Source organism: Cyprinus carpio, chromosome B8, assembly GCF_018340385.1.
Source record: "Cyprinus carpio isolate SPL01 chromosome B8, ASM1834038v1, whole genome shotgun sequence".
NCBI lineage: Eukaryota > Metazoa > Chordata > Actinopteri > Cypriniformes > Cyprinidae > Cyprinus > Cyprinus carpio.
Window position 1 is genome coordinate 5,306,857 of NC_056604.1, and position 19,005 is coordinate 5,325,861.

Here is a 19,005-nt window from a genome sequence, read left to right on the forward strand (position 1 = left end):
TTAAATTGGCTCATAGTGGGCTGACCCGAATTCCGTTCAAGCGAGTCAGACTGTACCATTCAGGCGGAATGCGCAGGGGAGAGGCAGTGTGCTGTGACGTGAGCAACTGTATGTCATGCTGAGCTGTTACATATTTTTGACATATTATTTATTTAAGAAATTACGTTAAATTGCAGTTGTTTGTAATAGGATCAGATGTATCATTAAAAAGGCTTCTCAATGTAGATATACGTTGTTACACCCTAGCTTTAGGAGTAAGTGTATCATCTATCTGATAGCACCCTAGCTATAGGAATCTATCTATCTATCTATCTATCTATCTATCTATCTATCTATCTATCTATCTATCTATCTATCTATCTATCTATCTATCTATCTATCTATCTATCTATCTATCTATCTTTTTTGAATACTGGTTTGCATTCTATGGAGAGAAAATAAATAAACAATTAAATAAATGTTTAAATATATAAATATATCTTTAATACATAATTAATTAAACGCATAAATACATGCATAAATATTTATTTATTCATTCATTCATTCATTCGTTCATTCATTCGTTTGTTTATTAATTAATTCATTAATTAATCCATTTATTTCCTCCATGTTTCATTTTCAGGGTCATGGTTGTCGGCACGTCCCATAACCCTGAAAATGAAATGTGGAGGAAATAAATTAATGAATTAATGGATATAATATATATATATATATATATATATATATAATATATATATATATATATATATATATATATATATATATATACCCTTACATGTGAATTAATATTTCATGAAAACTAAAGAAATAAAATAAAAAATTATTGCTTACTTTTAAATGTATATAAAATATTTTTAATAATAATAACATTTTAGAACAAAACCTTCATACCCTTACATGTGAATTAATATTTCATTGTATCTTGCCATGTCTACTTTGAGCACATGAAACCTTATTAGAGCGTTATGTTTTGGATATCTAGACTGATTCATAATTGCAGTGACAGCACTGATTTATATGATAATTAAACAGGATGGGTTAGGAGTGGGGAAACCTAACCTGAAGTGTGTGTGTGTGTGTGTCGTGTGTGTGTGTGTGTGTGTGTTTGATGCAGAGCAGTGGAGCCCCACAGTGAGTCACCGCTCTGGCATGCATCAGAGCCCCCAGCAGTTACTTTAGTCCTGGAAACCGAGGGTTGCGTCAATGTGCCTTGGGTGCAAATTAACATTTCTTTTGTTCCTTTAACAGTTCCCAACATTTTACTTCATGAGGGAAGAAACTAAATGCTGGGAATTATCCAGAGGTTAGTATTTTTTGCATGCATGACTTGACCTTAAAATTAAAAATGAATACAATTAATTAAAAAGCACTGCATGTGGTGCTGAAAATGAAAAATGCAAGTTTGCATACACACAATGCAACACAATTAAGCATATACTATAAAGTTACACCTTTTTTAACAAGTATTCTTACATTTTTAAAAACAGCACCAAGCGTGTTGTTTTTCAATGGCCTTTAATTACATGTAACACTAGCTAGCCATTGGCAAGGGAAGTCATGTACTGTATGTTCGACCTTGTCTTGATTAAGAGAGCACTTCTGAACATGCTTCTTTCTGCCACCAGTAGCCACTGTTCAGTCAGGTCAGGTGACTTTCAACATGCCATGCTTATTACTTGATGATGACCACATATAATTGCGCTTTAATTAGAAATAAGAATGTTATTAAGGTCTCATTTATACTGCTGAACAATAATGCAGATAAGAGGAATTAATTGGCTGATGTAAACCTAAAAGGCAAACCCACTGAAGCATGCCGTAATGTGCAACATTCATTAGTACATTCACATTTCAAGTGCTTAACATGTTGAGAGCAACACTATTATGCAGCATTAGAGGTTCACAGAATCACAACGCAGAACAACAGAGTGCCCGGTGCTCACCTCTGTATGTGGATGCACCGTCTGGAAGCATCATTATGTTTGTGTGTGTAGATGATTAAGATTGGGAATGACATGTACTAAGGAGAATACATTTGGGTTCTGTAACCTTTCTCCTCCTTTCTCCTTCTCTTTCTCTGTTTTCTCATAAGCCTCATGTAGAGCTCACGCAATGTGTTTGTATGAGTCTTTTGTTTTACCACAAATATAGAAAATGATTATGAATTTCTCATGTGTATATGTGATTTTTATGTGGTTTTAGAACAATGTGCACCTGATGTTCCAGGATTTCAAGCTGTTTTAAGGTGCAGACATGTCATAAAAGATGAAGTGTAAAGTCAACATTGGCTGAATAGATGGCAATGCTGACCTAAAATGCAAAATGTTTGCCCCCTCTCTCTCTTCACCGTTTCCACATCTCAGACCTCAAATACATAAATATTACCCTTTTTAGACATAGACATTGGATCTAAGCAAACCTCATAGGTGACCTATTTTGATCTTAAAAAAGTGAGTTGTCACTTAAAGGTGAGGAGCTTGCATCTGTGAATGTGTGTGCACAATTAAATGTACAATATCAGTCAATATCAATAAATTTAGACTGAATTTGGGAAAACTTTTTAGTTAAATTACAGAACAAAATATAATATAATATAGTCAATATCAATTATATATATATAGTTATGTGTGTGTATATATATATATATATATATATATATATATATATATATATAGTTGTGCTCAAAAGTTTGCATGCCCTGGCAGAAATAGTGAGTGATAGTACCTTTTATTCAAGGATAGTGATCATATGAAGCCATTCATTATAACAAAGGTTTTTTTGGCTTATTTTTAAATCATAATGATCACTGAAAACAGCCAAATGGCCCTGATCAAAAGTTAACATACCCTTTAATGTTTTGCCTTTTTACAGACACACAGGGTGACACACACGCATTTAATTAAAAGTTAATTTCCCACACCTGTGGCTTTTTAAATTGCTATTCATGTCTGTGATTGATTTTGTTAGCACCTAAGTCATTGCACTAAACAGTCTAGAAGCTGAGCCATTGGGAGCAGAAAAGATCCATCAAAAGACCTGCGTAACAAGGTAGTGGAACTTTATATAAGGAAAAAGATATAAAAACATATCCAGAGCCTTAAAAATGCCTGTAAGTACTGTTCAGTAACTTATTAAGAAGTGGAAAATTTGTGGACCATATGGTACCAAGCCAAGGTCAGGTAGACCAAGAAAGATTTCAGCCCCAGCTGCCAGAAGAATTGTTTGGGATACAAAGAAAAACCCTATGTGACCTCAAGCAGAATATATTGGCTGCTCTATGGAAAAGAGGTGATGGTTGTTTCAAGGGGCAGCAATTCGATGGTACCTTGCAACCAAAATGAGAGGCAGTGTCAAAAAGAAGTCACTTTTACTACGACGCAATTGCTCACCAAAAAAGCGCTGGTTAGCATTATGCGCGCAAACTAACCATCCTCAGGGTGAAAGCACATCACATCTTCTGGCGAGCACTGTTATTGGGGGGGTGACTATAGACCACAAAATTGAGCTTTATGGTCAGCAACCATAAACAACAATTACACATGACATATTGAAAAGAATACCTTACCCACTGTGAAGTATGGTGCTGGGCTCATCTGTGTTTTTCTGTTTGGAGGCTCTAAAGGCTTACTAGGGAATCTTTTAAAAAAAAATTGATGGGGGGGGGGGGTGAGATTAATGCAGCATATTATCAGAAAATAATGGCGACAATTGCAGTGACTTCGCGCATGACAATGACGACGGCCTGGCACAATGCCTTAAGTTTACGGGCTCCAGTGTTTAACATCAGAGAAAGGTGAGGTTCTGGATTTTTTCTATATTACAAGATATCTAGGAAGGAGCGGATTAATATATATATTAATTTTTCCATATATATAAAATAATACCTAGCGTATGGGGGGTGGGTTTAGGGGTGGAGGGGGGGGGGGGGGGGGGGGTGAGGTTTTTGTATTTTATATTATTTTCATAATCTATATTCATATGTAATATATTCATAATGATTATGTGAATTTATAATAATTTGATATCTATTTATATCACCCCCCCTCCCCCCATTATTATGTTTTTTGCAGAAGACTTGCCACAAAAAAAAAAAAATTATACACCGCTATGTTGGGAATATGGTGGATTGCGGAGGCCCCTCTTTTGTCATCAAATTATCCATGTGTCAGATGTGTGGCTTGGGGAGGGTTAGTGAGGAGGAAGAATGGGGACAAGGTCAGGAGGGAGATGGGGATGGCAGGAAGGGGGTGGTAAGAACGCGCGAGATGATGAGAACATTATTTGGCTAGAGAGCATATTAAAACTCGCCCAGTATGGCGGATGTTCAGCTCCTCTCCTGCAGTGTGTAAGTGCATGTCTGAGTAATTGTGACGAGGGGAAACCCTGTATGCGATATACCCGTGTGTGTGGCCTGGGCATGCTCTCCTCTGCTCATCTCTCTATGTTCCCCTAAGCCCAACGCACCCCCCCGCAGCGGGCCCTTGTTGTCACATCACTTCTACAGGCTATAGGTCAAGGCATACCAGCAAACAGGCGGTAGACAGAGGCAACGCAGAAGAGGGGCGGGGGAGGGAGAGTAGAGGCCCAGTGATAAATACCGTTTGTCAGAGACAGGCATAAGGGCATCGGAATAATACAAGTGAAAGGGAAACATCTCATCTATGTGTGTTTGTGTGCTTTTGTGAAGTACAACTGCAACAGGACGTAATGATTATGGAAATGGTTGTTGGGCATCTAATATTTGGGTAAGAATACAATGATTGTTCTTTGTTTGGTGCTTTATTAAGATTCAAGAAAATGCATGGTCATATGTATTATTTACTTCTGTGAGAATGCCTTTCCTTGGCTGTACACAAAAAAACTTCGTGTTTGTGTAAGCATTTCGGGCGATTATCCAAGCCTATCTCTGCATTCACATCATAGGCTCAATATTGTTCCACTACGTGCGAGTATTTAGTGTCATAAGCAAGATGGTGATTGAAAATTTGCACATCCAGCACACAAGCATGCGCATCAGTGTTAATTCACTGCCGTCCCATAACATCACACTTCAGTTTACGAAAGGTCTAGCTGCAATATATAATTAAGCAGAGACGTAAAATATTTATGTTTTGGCCTAGTAATCAGAAGCTGCAGTCTTTGCTTAAAGCTCCTGAGGTCTCTGGCAGAGCGGCACACCTATCCGACTATCAGCACGTGGGGAGGGAGCCTGCCAGAAGCGTTGTGACCATCGGCGCGCCTTAAGAGAGACCAGGCTTTGCTGTCTGTCTGGTTCTTTTAGGGGTTTTATTTTGGCAGCTGGCAGGTCTGAACGGTGATATCACACATCTTAATTAATGCATGGCTCTGAAGCAGGCGCATCAGGCTGCTACTGTCACCGCTGTGTCCACTGTTGGTTGCCTCGTCAGCGGATCGTGCCTGGGGATTCTTTATGAGCGGTCCCATTGTTGGTCTGCACAATGAAACGCCGGAAGCTAGTAAGTCCTTATTAGAGAGGGCCCTTTGGACTAAAGAACTATAAGATATGTGTTTTTGGGTGATGAGGATCAGTGTCATTTTTGGTAGCACACTGTATTAACTCCTGCAAGTGTGGCCAAGATTCTGCACCTTATTTTTTTAAGAACCTTATTTTTCTAAAGGGATAGTTTGTCCAAAAATGAATATTTCTTTCTGTCAGCATTTATTCACCCCCTATTGCATGTTTTTTTCTTCTGTGGAGATCAAAATAGAAGATAATCTTTAAAATGTTAAATTCCAGATTCAAAGCTATTTTGTGTTTTTTGCACAGAAGAATCATTAATTAAGATGCTGGATTAGAACAACATGAGGGTGAAAAATGATGACAGTGTTTTCATTTTGGGGTCTATTCTTTTAAGAAACATTTTTATTTGTATGGTGTTCCTGAGTTTAAAATGAATTTCTTTTTTTTTTAGATTAAAAAATTCTTGGTGTTTAATTATACACTACCATTCAAAAGTCAGTAAGCTTTTAAAAAAATATTTTAATTCAGCAAGGATGCTTTTAATTGATCAGAAGTAAAGACATTTATGATATTACAAAATAAATATATTGATAAAAAGAAATGTTTCATATTTCTCGGCAGCAATCAGCATATCTTTCAATTAGCACAACCGTTATGTGTAAATATAAACAATAATTTAACTTTTTAAATATATTGTTTGATCAAATACAATGCAGTCTTCGTTGAGCATGAAAGAAAAAAACTTAACCAACCCCCAAAACTTCTGACGTAGCAGTATAGGTGTGAAAAACTAATCAAGTAGTTATCCACATTGACAGCCACTGATGACTGATATCTTCAAGAAAAGGTGAAGTTGAGATGATACTAGAGTAGGTAAAGTGTGAAAAACTATCAGGGTAAGGTTTATATGAAATATAAACTATAAACCTAAATATTTACTCATATAAAGTGGGCTGTTAAAACGCACATAAAAAAAAAACCCTTCTGAATCCTCATATCACAAGCCATTATAAGGCATACTCTGTTCATGTGAGTGGTAAATCAGCTGTGGGGATGAAGCTGTGCTAATTCATTTCTTCCCCACAGCATGAGGCCAAATCTGGCAATAGCAGCAGAAAAAGTGAGCTTCACTGGTTTTCTAGGACCCACCTGGACGGAAACCAGGAGAGAGGGGTGAAGAGTTTGGCATTCCAACACCACTGAAAGTTCAAAGTTTTTGTAACTCCTGTCCTAATTTTTTTTTTTAATGTGACCAATCTTAATATTAGTGTTTTTTTTTAATGTGGCCAATCTTAATATTAGTGTTTGTAACATCTTAAATGTCCATGCAAATATGGCTAGACATGGTGTTATATCACGTGCATATCATGTGGCTGATAGAGCTGCGGGTATTTACACAGGGTGTGGCGCCTATATAGTCAATATAACACGACATAAGATAGATCAATAATTTAAGGTCCAAAGTTTGTGCTGCTTTGCTTTTAAGCTGGAGTAAGGACAACAATTAACTGACAGTGATGTCTCACAAAGCCTATGGTATTTTTTTCCAAATCAATAAAACTAAAAAACTTATTATATATAAAAAAATATATAATTAATATATAATATATCAAATTATACATTACAAAATCAATACAAAATAATAAATAAAAATTATACAAAATTATTAAAAAATATATATTGTGGCATTATTTCTATTACAGTCAAGGACCAAGTCAAGGGGGCTTTTTCATTAACATTCAGTTGAAAAAAAAAATCTAATTCTAAAGCCATTAGTGCAAAAATAAATAAATGAAATATTATTACTGATAGAAAAGAAAAAATATTTAGATTGTAAAATATTTATACATCCATGTGCAGTATTTGTTGTACTGCCTTTAAAAAAAAAAGAAAAATTCATTGTGTTCAACAGGTTGATTATAGACATAATGAGAATGCAAATATAGGGCGAAGCATCTGTGAAGGTCATAGTCATATTTTAGTGCTCATTCATAAACGACTATAGTTTTTATTTAAAAAGTTTGGGTAACACTTTACAATAAAAAAAACACCAAAACAAAAAAAAAAAAAAAAACGAAGAGCAAACAAAAAAAAGACAGGTTTTCCATTAGTTAATGTTAGTAATGTATTAACTAACAGGATGAACCAAGAACCATATAACATTTATTACAGTATTTATTTAATCTTTGTTTTAATGTTAGGTTAATGAAAATTTTTCACAGTTTTTGCGTAGTAGTCTCTTTAGGTTTATGTTTGATTCACAGTGGCATTAAACGCAATGTGCTGAAGCAAGCAAGTAAAGAAAAAGAAACAGATTGCCAAAAAAAAAAAAACATTCTGATTTCAATAATGCATTTAGTAACATGTTTGAAATTAACATGAACTTAGATTAATAAATGCTGGAGAAGTATTGGTCATTGATCTTAATTTATGTTAACTAAAGTACGTTTAACTAATTAACCTTAGTGTAAAGTGTTACCAAGTTTGAATCAGTTTTTATTTTTTATATATTAAATTTAAATGTAAATTTTATTTTACACGCTGTATTGGCATTTTAGTAGGTGTTTTTTTATGACTATAATCATTTTTTATGCATTTTTTATTTAAATTTTTAGTTAAAGTACTCAGGGGGGTTAACTAAATTAAAAGATTTAATAATTTTTGCAATTTTTTAAAAAAAAAATTACTATTTTACTTATAATACCCTCTGATCTACAATTTAGAAAGTGATGTTAACTGAAATAAAACAAACAACATACACAAGCACACATAAACAATATACTTAACATTGTCATAGTATACTGATAGATAAATGAAAATTAATTAATTATACTAAAATTATGCTTCATTTTCCTTTCAGCAATAAATTATTTCCTTACTTTGGATTTAGGAGTGAAATATAAAAAACTAAAACTGTTTTTAACAACAGGCTTTGTGAGATCCTACCCTGTGACCTTCAGCCAGTTTTTTCCCTTGATTTACACTGAATTGCATAGTCGTCTTTAGATAATACTCTATTGACACTGGACGGTCCCTACTTTTTTTGTAGTCTCACCCTCTGTGAATTGCGAAGCTGTTAATGTCTTTTTTTTTCCGGCTGACCTTAATCATTTATTCTCTTTGGTGAACGCATCCGGTCTCTCTGTCCTCTCACAGGATGCTGTGGAGTTTGTTGCTTGGGCAGTGACGGTGGTCTTTACAGTGCAGCTGTTCCTGTACGTCTCTATCGCTGGCTCATTCCTGCAGCTGTGCAGACAGCAGCTGGCTGGCACACCTCTGAGCACGATGTCATCCTTGAGCGCCTCCTTGAACATCATCGACAGGGATCATCGACACCTCACCCTAACCTCAATTCAAACAAAAAACACACAAATAACAAGATACAAACATGATCAGTTGATGTTCAAAGAAGACAGAGAGTCACTGATGACAAAAACACCATGCTCCTACTATGGTGTTTCACACATGGTACCACAGAAGGCTATGTAGGCTACCATGAAAATACTGTATTTTGGTGAATCTAACAATGCCTATAAAGAACAAACGCTGTCATTATATGATATGTACCTGATTCTGTGTTCTAAAATGAAATAATATTTTATACATCTAAAGGTTTGGTTATTATAGAGCATTCATCTCATCCCGTACACTCTCAATGTCAGTTGTTACCCTTAAGGAAATGATTTAGACCACCTCGGGCAAGTAAAAATGTGTCATTTGTGCTAACTGCCGCCGTTAGAATATTAACTGTTGAGACATGAATATGAGTAGTTGTAGATATGCATGCACACATGTATATAGTTGACAAGTATAATGTATAGATGAGTTTTAGATCTTTTACATTGTTCTTATGTATATTTGTTTTATTTGTTTTTATGTGTTATCCTTGTTTGTGGAGTATATGAGAAACCAAAAACAAATGTGTGTGTGTGTGTGTGTGTGTGTGTGTGCAGGCAGTGCTTTATATATATATATATATATATATATATATATATATATATTATATATATATATATATATATATCCTATATGCTAATATCAATAATGGAAAAATTAAATCTTTATGATTATTTAATTTTGAAAAAAAAAAATCATTGTGTCCAAAATAAATTATTTGAAGAACCTTGGATTATATCAGTACCATGCATACAGTATCATTCAGTATCATTTGTATATATTAAAATACCACAGTATTACCTTCTGGCATCTGTACCATGGTACAGACCAAGTACACTTTTTTAAGGGACCTCTGATTAAACAGGATTTTTCAATAGCAAGAACCCTATAGAATGGCTTTGGAAAAAGCAAAGAGTAATTATGGCCCTCCTGATATGTGTCTTTATTTTTCAACTAGTGTACTCTGGCTTTGCTTTGCTCAAGAACACTGTTGATCATAGCTGATTTCTGTGAATGCAGCGCAGGCTGAAAGCCGTTCAGAAGAACGCCACAAAAGGAGACCCTGAAAGCGTCATCTCAGCCATAGACTATTACTGAACGTGGGAGATGAAAAAGGTAGCAACCTGTTTTCTATTCCCTCGCCGCCTCCTCTGATCCCTTACTAATTTTCTCACCATTAGCTTGACATTTTTTTGCTTTTATTATGCTCTTTTCTGCTCTTGAGTAAATGGCTTTAGGGCTGCTCACAGCCGGCTCTTCTGAATGAGAAGTGATGGCAGCCTCCTGTCTACTGGGTCAATACACTCTCTGCATGGCTGCACACTAGTTGCATGTATACATGTGCACAAAGTGCAGCCAATGCATCCCACACAATCAGCAGCAGCAATTAGGTGCACTGATGCATTATGGGACTGAGGATGGATTCATTTTTTTTTTTTTTTTTTCAATATACATAGAGATCCTAGTTTGGTTGTTGATAGTTGACAGACATTAGTGGAAAATGTCTATAATTTAAATTTGAGGGGAACTGACTTAATATATCCACTAAAAATTGTGCAAAATCACATTAAAATTAGCACAAACATTAAATTTGCTTGAGAGGCAAAATTACTATAAAAGTACTATATTTTATTTTAGTTTTAGTTATTTTAGTACATCAAGTTAAACTAAATGAAAAAGAGAAATGTTGCTTTGGTAATCAACATAAATAAAATATGTATATAAGTTTTTTACTTTTTATTTCAGTTTTACGTTTGTTTTTATCTCAATAAACTTAAACACTGGATAAGAAAAAATATCTGGCAGTGGGTTAAGAAAAAAATAAACTTACTTCAAAAGGAAAACAAGAATATTTTTCTTATTCCACATTCTTATTTTTCTGCCAGCAATTTTTAATCAAGCAAATTTTACTCAGAAATTGAAACCACAAAGAAACGGCAAGAAACACATTAAACATGACATTTTGAAGTACAAAGTCTGAAATAGTATTTTTCTTGTAAAACATACTTAAATGATCTTTTTTACAGTTAAATTTTTATAGTGCATTGGCATTGTTTTTAAAAACAAGACTTTATATCTTGTCATTTTGTATATATGAGTAATTTTGCTTCTCAAGTAAATATATCTTGATTTAAGAATGTTTAGACATTTGCAGTGGAAAACAAGACAAATATTGTTTTCAGATATTTTTAGTGCCACTATATGACACCAAACAGTGAACATCACTATGATATTGTTCCTATTAGCAGCTCAGTTTCATGTGTGACAACAAGCACTGGTGAATAAATGATGGCACGGAGCTGCTAATGGCAAACAAAGGCACTAATGATATTTCAACGATGTCATTAGCCACCTCTTTGATTAGTTTCCTCAGTTATCCTCTAGCTGAGTTATGTGTCTCTCTGAAGGGCTCATACTGGATTCGGTGTTGACGGAGGTAAACCCCAGCACAGCTCTGGAGCTCGGCACATACTGTGGCTACTCCACGGTTCGGATCGCTCGACTGCTGTCCCCTGGCTCCAAACTCATTACTGTCGAATTCAACCCAGCCTTTGCAGCAGTTGCTCGCCAGATCATTGCCTACGCCGGCCTTCAGGACAAGGTGAGAAAAAGAACTGTATGCAAAGACTTTGCTTTGAAACCTTTTTCACTCAGAAACATTTTTTTTAACCCAAAAAGGTCTGAGAAAAAGGTAAGATGATGATAAAGTTATGGCTAATAATCTGGGTCATTTGTTACATTTGACATGGAAGTGTTCAAGACTTCATGTCATGAACATTGAATTAAATGCAAAAATTTTAAGTAGAAAGACTGAAATGTTTTCTTGTAAAATATACTTCAATAATCTTTATTAACAACTTAAAACAAAACACACACACACACACACACACAAAACTAACTAGCTTCCTAATTTTTTTTGTATTCTGTTTTCTTTTCATTTATTATACAATTAACAAAAGCAAAAAAAGACCTCTAACACTAGCTTGCTCTAGTCTTTTTCTGTTCTATCTGTTTTCTTTTTATTTATTATATTATTTAAAAAGCCCTTGCTATGTGTACTGCGTTAAGCTTGAGACTTGTTATAGCACTTGAATATCATTGCTCTTTTGTTGATTTTGATTGCTTCCATTGTCCTCATTTGTAAGTCGTTTGGATAAAAGCGTCTGCTAAATGACTAAATGTAAATGTAAAAAAAGACCAGTAAATCTTGCAATTCTTTGTACATTGCTATTCTTGTCGGGGTAAAAAAATTAATAGGTTTGCAGCACTGCAATGGTTATTTTCCATAATTTTATTATAGAAAGTGGGGTAAGATGAGCCATTTTTTACTTCCTCAAGATAAGAGAAAATGATGCAGAAGTACAATGAAAGTATTTAAAGTAATTTCAGGATGTTTCCTATCATTTTAAATGATAAGAATGTATCTATGACAAAGAGTTCTAAAAATATGGCTTCTAATAAAAAATGTTTCTGTGGCTCAATTTGCGGTGTAAATTGGGTAAGTTGACCCAAGTCAGTGGGTAAGATGCACTATCTGGGTGTAAATTAACCATCTGACTGAATCTGATTCAAACACATGAAATTTTAAGATAAATTTACCTCTTTTAAAATTTAATAATTTATTTGGACAATAACAAATTTCCTTTTTCAAACAGCCATATTTATTTTCTTTAAACCTAACTTAACCATAAAATTATTTGTTTGGTATTATATGTTTGCTAAATCACCAATATGCATACATATTTCTTAGACCTGCATAAACGAACTTTGATGTATGCTAAAATTTTACTTTGACAAGCATGTATATGCAGGTGCATCTAAAAAAAAGTTACAAAAAAATTAACCACAACACAATATTCTAATTTTTTGAGATGCACCTGTATATATATATATATATATATATATATATATATATATATATAAACACACATATACATACACAAAACAACCCCAAATAACCTTTAAATAACTTTTAAAAAATCTGCTCTCCTCCCTCCATTCAAAAATCACACCGCTCTGCTCCATTCACATACTCTGCTTGGGACTAAATAATATATTTATTTATTTATTTGTTCTGTTTTTTTAAAGGTTACCACTAGTGGAGGGACCCTCTGGTGATATCCCCAAAATAAAGGCACGATTTGGAATAAAATCATCCTTTGATTTTGTGTTTTTTGGACCCACTGGAAAGGACCGTTACGTACCAGATACTAAACTTCTTGAGGTAGAAGTCAGGAAGTTATCCTAACATGTTTAAAATTACAAACATATTTATTTTATAACACTAAAATTACAAAGCACAACTAATTAAAAACACTGTAGGACTGTGGTCTAGTCAGCGAAGGCAGTGTCCTGCTGGCTGACAACGTCATTTGTCCCGGAGCTCCAGAATATTTGAAATATGTGAGGAACAGCCCACGCTATGAAAGCCGATACTACAAATCCAACCTGGAGTACACCAAAGTTGAAGATGGCCTGGAGAAATCTGTCTTCTTAGGATGAGAAAGGTCTTATTTTACAAGAAGAAAAAAATGAAAAAAAAGAGGAAAAAGAACAAGCCACTTCCTCTAAAATACCCAGTGAATCCATGTCAATTAAATCAGACAAACTGATATTTTGTCCTTAACAGAACCCACTTGTCACAATGTTCAACAAATGTAATGCTGTGAAAACTCCTTAAATACACAATTTCTGCTGAGCTATGATTTAAGACATTTTACGACACAACCTACTGATATACTGTATTGGATTTTTCAGGAGAGTGATTGTATTGTTTGATGAAGCTATGAAATTAAGTCTCTTAAAAAAATCTTGTTTTGCCTAAGTAAAGAATGTCACAGAGGTCCTTCAGTGTTTTTCAGTATTTTTCCATTTTCTCATTTTTCCAGTACAAATATCTAAACACTTTACTTTATCTTGAGAAACAAAATGACAAGATATTTAGTCCTGATTTAAAAAAAAAAAAGTATCACAATTGAGTTTTTGCTTAAAACAAGTAAGCAAAAAAATGTTTTCACATTTTTCAGAAAACAAGAGTTAAGTAATTTTCAATTATAAAATAAACATATCTAGTTTATATAACATATACATACTATAAATAAAAAAAAAGATAAAAATAAATACTTATGAAAAATATCAATAATAATAAATTATAAACCCAAAAACTCATGCAATGACATTCAATATTTTCATACAGGCATGGTATACATGCAATGACAGTTTCTAGGTTCAAATGACTAAAAGTAATTAAAGAATTACTTTTGCAAGTTTTTCAAACAGGCATGGTATAGAATTAGAGAACAATTTAATGAATGAACAATGCATTATACTTTCAGAAGACGTTAAGCCTCTTCTTTTCATGGGAAAATAGAGAACTGTTCTTTTACAATGGTGGGTCATTTCTGTGTGAGTTATACAGTGTTTTTACTCTGAAAGTGCGAAATGGTTGATCAGAACAATCAATATGGGGTTTACATCTGGTCTGTGTCAAAAACATAGTATAAGTAGAACATTTGTTTAAAGATTGTATGTAAAACAGCATGTATACAAATACAAGGGGGGAAAAAATGTCTGAAATAACTTGAATGTAAACTCGTTCTCAGAATATCACTCTTGAGCCCTTCCACTACTGAAGATCTTGGCCAGGAGGGAAACGTTCGATTGAGCTTTCTCCTGGATGGTTTTGCTCTTCTTTCGTGCCTTCTGGAGGTTCTTCTTGGACAAGAACCATTTCTTCAGGTGGATCTCTTCTTCTGTAGGTCTCTGTTTGTAGTCCCACGTCTTCTCCTCTACGACCTCTCCCTTCTTCTCCTTCTTCTCCTTCTTCTTCCTTAGGTTCTCCAGATTCTGGCTCTTTTCCACACTAGCCAGGTAGCCAATCGTTCGCTGAGATGGCACCACTGGAACCTGTGCAGATACTTAATGAAAAAGAGAGGAAAAGTAACTACACTGATTCAAACATGATAAATTTTACATTGTATAAGGGAGGTGCTCAAAAAATGTAAAAGGCTTTGTAAGATTTTTAAATGTTTTTGAAAGAAGTCTCTTATGCTCACCAAGGCTGCATTTATTTGATGAAAAATACAGTAACACTGTAAAATAATAATATTACAATTAAAAATAAATATTTTCTAGTTCAATATATTTTAAACCATAATTTATTTCTGGGACGCAATACTTAATTTTCAGCATCATTACTCCAGCCTTCAGTGATCCTTCAGAAATCATTCTAATATTCACTTTTCATCAATTAAATTCATCCTTGCTGAAAAAAGTATCAATTCCTTTAAAAAAAAAAAATGGTACTGACCCCAGACGTTAATAGAATGGTCGTATATCTGTATTATGCACCTTCATGGACCACAGGTCACTGCTGAAGTGGCTCCTCTTCTTGTTGGCCATGGGTGTGTTGTGCAGACTCTCTTAGCGATGCGCTTGTCTCTGAACTCCACCCAGCCCTCCGTGAAGCTGGATGAATTGCTTCCTGCCTTCTTTTTCTTTCTTTTCACACAGCGATCTAGAAAAGAGTCACAAAAATGTTTATATGGAAAGTTTGTCAAACATGAAAACATGCACTTTGATGCAACACATCATTTTGTGGGGGAATTTTCAGCATTATTCCTCCAGTCTTCAGTGTCACATGATTCAGAAATCTTTCTAATATGCAGATTTGGTGCTCAGTTGTTATCAAAGCTTTTATTATTATTATTACTATTATCAGTGTTGCAAAACCATTTTTTCTGTTTATTATTCTTGTGGAAATTATGCTTCTTTTTTTTTTTTTTACAGGTTTCTTTGATAAATAGAAAGAACATAATTTTATTTGAAAGAGAAATTTTTGTAACAAATAAATGTCTCTTTTTAACAATTGAATGCATCCTAGCTGGAAAAAGGCTTACTTACGTCAAACTTTTGTACCCCAAAATGGTAGTGCATCATGGTTTTCCACAAAAACAACTGTTTTCCACATCAGTAATAATTAGAAACCTTTCTTGAGCAGAACATCTGAAGGATCATCACATGACACTGAAGACTTCAGTAATGGCTGCTGAAAATTCAGCTTTGCATCATGGTAATAAATTACATTTTAAAACATATTAAAATAGAAAACTGTAATTCTGATCAAATAAACATGGCCTCAGTAAGAATAAGAGACTTAAGCTGTAAAAGTTTGCTTGGTTTAATGGTTTAATTTAGTATTTTCAGGATTACTCTCATATATAGATGACCCCAGAGCTAATGGACATCAGCTAAAAGCCACACAACTGGAATACATGTCCTGTCCTTTGGTTTCTCAGGCTCATCTTCTTCATGTAGATCCAGGTCAAGAGCTTCACCATCATCATTGTCATCTTCACAGTTCATCTCTTGATCAGCATCTTCATTCTCCTTCTCATCTTCCTCTTGTTTAGAGTAATTTAACTCTTCTTCACTGACCATGGCTTGTGTTTCTAGGTCTGCTGTAACTTCATTCTTCTCCGGAAGAGCCATGATTAGATGTGACAGCTATTACAGACTAACATGAGAGAGACGGCATATTAGAAATCATGAAATATCTAAATAAACCAGTATATTTCCATGTAAAATGTTGTCTTTATCCATGAAAATATGTGTCCATTCCGAGATGTTTTACAGGGAAAAATCGACTCCTTCAAAACATGTGTCACGGAAAGCGGCTCTGACGTCAAAATCAAGCGTCAAAAGACAGCCTGGGCTTTCTTAAAGAGACAGAACACTTTTTACAACGCGTCATCTGGTATCCATTGTATTATAGAATTGATGTTATTAAATGCTTTGTGGATCATCTCTAACAGAATTTAATATATTTCAAATATTAAAACAGGAATGGGAAATTATTTAAAGGCACAATTATGTAAGTTTTCGCCACTAGAGGTCGCATTTTCAAAACAATAACAAAGGCGAAGCTTGATGACGCTGTGAAGGAGGATGTTCACGGATGAGGTAATAAATTATTAAACCTTAGCCCCTTTCGAAATTGATGTTTTTTGAAAGTAAATTCGGTAAACTTGTATTTTTTTGTTATACTTAAAAAAAAACGATGGGAAGTGCAAATATTTTTTTTATTATTAATTGTATCTTCCACAATTATTCAAACAGTGAATAAATTACACAGAGAATGCGAGGAAAGAACATTTACATTGTGACAGAACATTATGACTGAACTCTCAAAAAAAAAAACTCCCCTATTGGTAAAGCTGTCTATACACGGTTTTATGAATTAATCTCTTACATCATATGTACATATGCACTTTGTTGTTTATGATGAGAGAATTCGTGTGAGAGCTGAATTCAGTCAGCCAGTGCGTGCAGTGAACAAAAAAAATCATGAACGCCTCTGATTGGCCATTGCATTCATAAGCTTTTAAAGCACCATGTTATTGTAGCCTTCATACTAAACAGCAGAGGGCGACAAAACACAAGGAAATACTTGAGCCCAGGTAATTTAAATTTGTTATAATCTGCAATTTGTCAAATCATAGCTTTTAAGAATAAGCTGCAAGATATTATGCTGTACTTAGACATGATCATTATGTAATGTAATATATTGCAACAAAACAAATTTCTTTAAACAGATCAAACGTTCAAGACAATCTTGATGTTGGCTTTGAGAAGAAAGACCACAAAGTTTGACGTCTCTGCTCTTAAAGCTTGATGTTTGAAGGCTTTGAAGGAGACCATGCAAAACTGTAACTGTGGGTTTGGATCAATTGAAACAATATCTATGAAATATAATGCATTTAATGGTATTATAACTGTTGGAACATGTTATTGTTTCCAAAAAGATAGTTCATTTATGAGCCCCAGTTTGTAAAGAAAAATGTACAAAAAATGTCACAATTGCCTGAGTTCTTTCCCAATAATTTATCTTTCAGCCACTGCAAACTTCAAAACAATCATCAAAAATTAAATACTGCATAGCTGGTATAAATAAAGACCTGTTAAATAATGGCACAATGAAAACAGAGGGACGTTTAGAAGCATACAAAGAGAGTAAAGACGCACCGTCCACCATTATCCCCAGCAGGCATGCTCTGCTGAATGCGTGGCCATGTGCCCGTCACATGTGGGCTCCTGCATTATTGAAGAGGATGACTTGGGTTTACAGAGAACTCTGCAGCAGTTCTGGCTCTGGGACATCTGTCCTTTCAAATTTAACCCCAAACACCAGGGCAACAGGCTCAAGGGATTCATCTGAAATGGCATAAGCACTAAGGGGAGGAAGACGCCATTGCCTCCTTAAATCAGACACTTCCTGTGTCCACGAAGATAGCAGTTTTTCTTTAAGCCCATGTACTACAGGAGAGCGGGGCTAGTTGTCACTCATGGAAGATTCCACATGAGCTTTGACAACTATAGAGAAAATCTTAAATTGTGTGAGAGTGAATTCTTTGCTCTTTCAAACTATATAATATTTTTCATTAATTCATTGCTGATTCATTTTTTTTTTTTTTGGAAAAATGGCATGTTTAATGGAAGGTTCACTGTGACAACTTATTATATATATAGCTGTTAGACTAGAATTCCTTTCAGTGTGCAATTTTTTCTAGACTTTTTTTTATTGCTTTGATCATGAAAAACACCAGCAGAATGTTTTGATGAATATTACAGACCGTGTCAAATGTTTCCAAAGTAAAATCCAAAGTAATATTCGGTGGGGTAAAAAAATAATGTACACAAAGGCAAACCAAAATTGACATATCTGGGTAGAGTTTGCAGCCGCATTATCTTATCAAGCCATTGCACATGGAAACGATCACTAACCTGACAGTCTGTGCAGAAGTGGGGAAGTAGATTAACACAGAGGTGATGTGATACACATATGGACTGAATAACCTAATTTGACATATTTAAAACAAATTTGATTTTATATAACGCATCGTCTTCATGGTCCATCTGGGTCCTGGCCAGCTGAAACGCACAGAACCGCTTGACAGATGTGAAATCCTTTGAGGACCACATTTGCGAGTGTTTGTTTAATGCAGAGGGTGACTGACAACTAAAGACATGTTTCTGACAGTACACTGTCCACCAAATTTACACGCACACCAAACGGCGCATGGTTCATGATGGTGTGGATAGATTGCGACAGGCAACAAAAGCAGCAG

At 34.6% G+C, this 19,005-nt stretch overlaps 2 protein-coding genes and 1 pseudogene across 2 annotated transcripts; 1 reads left to right on the plus strand and 2 right to left on the minus strand.

The window, feature by feature from the left end:
- The first annotated feature begins 12,227 nt into the window (after window positions 1-12,227).
- On the plus strand, window positions 12,228-13,510 carry LOC122138316 (catechol O-methyltransferase A-like). Its single transcript, XM_042730401.1, has 3 exons — window positions 12,228-12,238; window positions 12,968-13,103; window positions 13,202-13,510. The coding sequence occupies exons 1-3, from the start codon at window positions 12,228-12,230 to the stop codon at window positions 13,379-13,381; spliced, it is 327 nt and encodes a 108-aa protein (XP_042586335.1). The 3' UTR covers window positions 13,382-13,510.
- A 656-nt stretch (window positions 13,511-14,166) lies between these two features.
- LOC109062880 lies at window positions 14,167-15,604 on the minus strand (annotated as a pseudogene).
- Window positions 15,605-15,638: 34 nt separating this feature from the next.
- Window positions 15,639-16,581, minus strand: LOC109062916 (glutamic acid-rich protein-like). The gene has a single exon (XM_019079986.2). It carries the CDS (start codon window positions 16,367-16,369, stop codon window positions 16,115-16,117), a length of 255 nt encoding a protein of 84 aa, XP_018935531.1. The 5' UTR covers window positions 16,370-16,581; the 3' UTR covers window positions 15,639-16,114.
- Window positions 16,582-19,005: the final 2,424 nt, after the last annotated feature.

Coding starts and splice junctions, on each gene's coding strand:
- LOC122138316 (XM_042730401.1), top strand. Junction 13,104..13,201: donor CAGATACTAAACTTCTTGAG/GTAGAAGTCAGG, acceptor AAAACACTGTAG/GACTGTGGTCTAGTCAGCGA.
- LOC109062916 (XM_019079986.2), bottom strand. CDS start 16,369: ATGGCTCTTCCGGAGAAGAATGAAGTTACAGCAGACCTAGAAACACAA.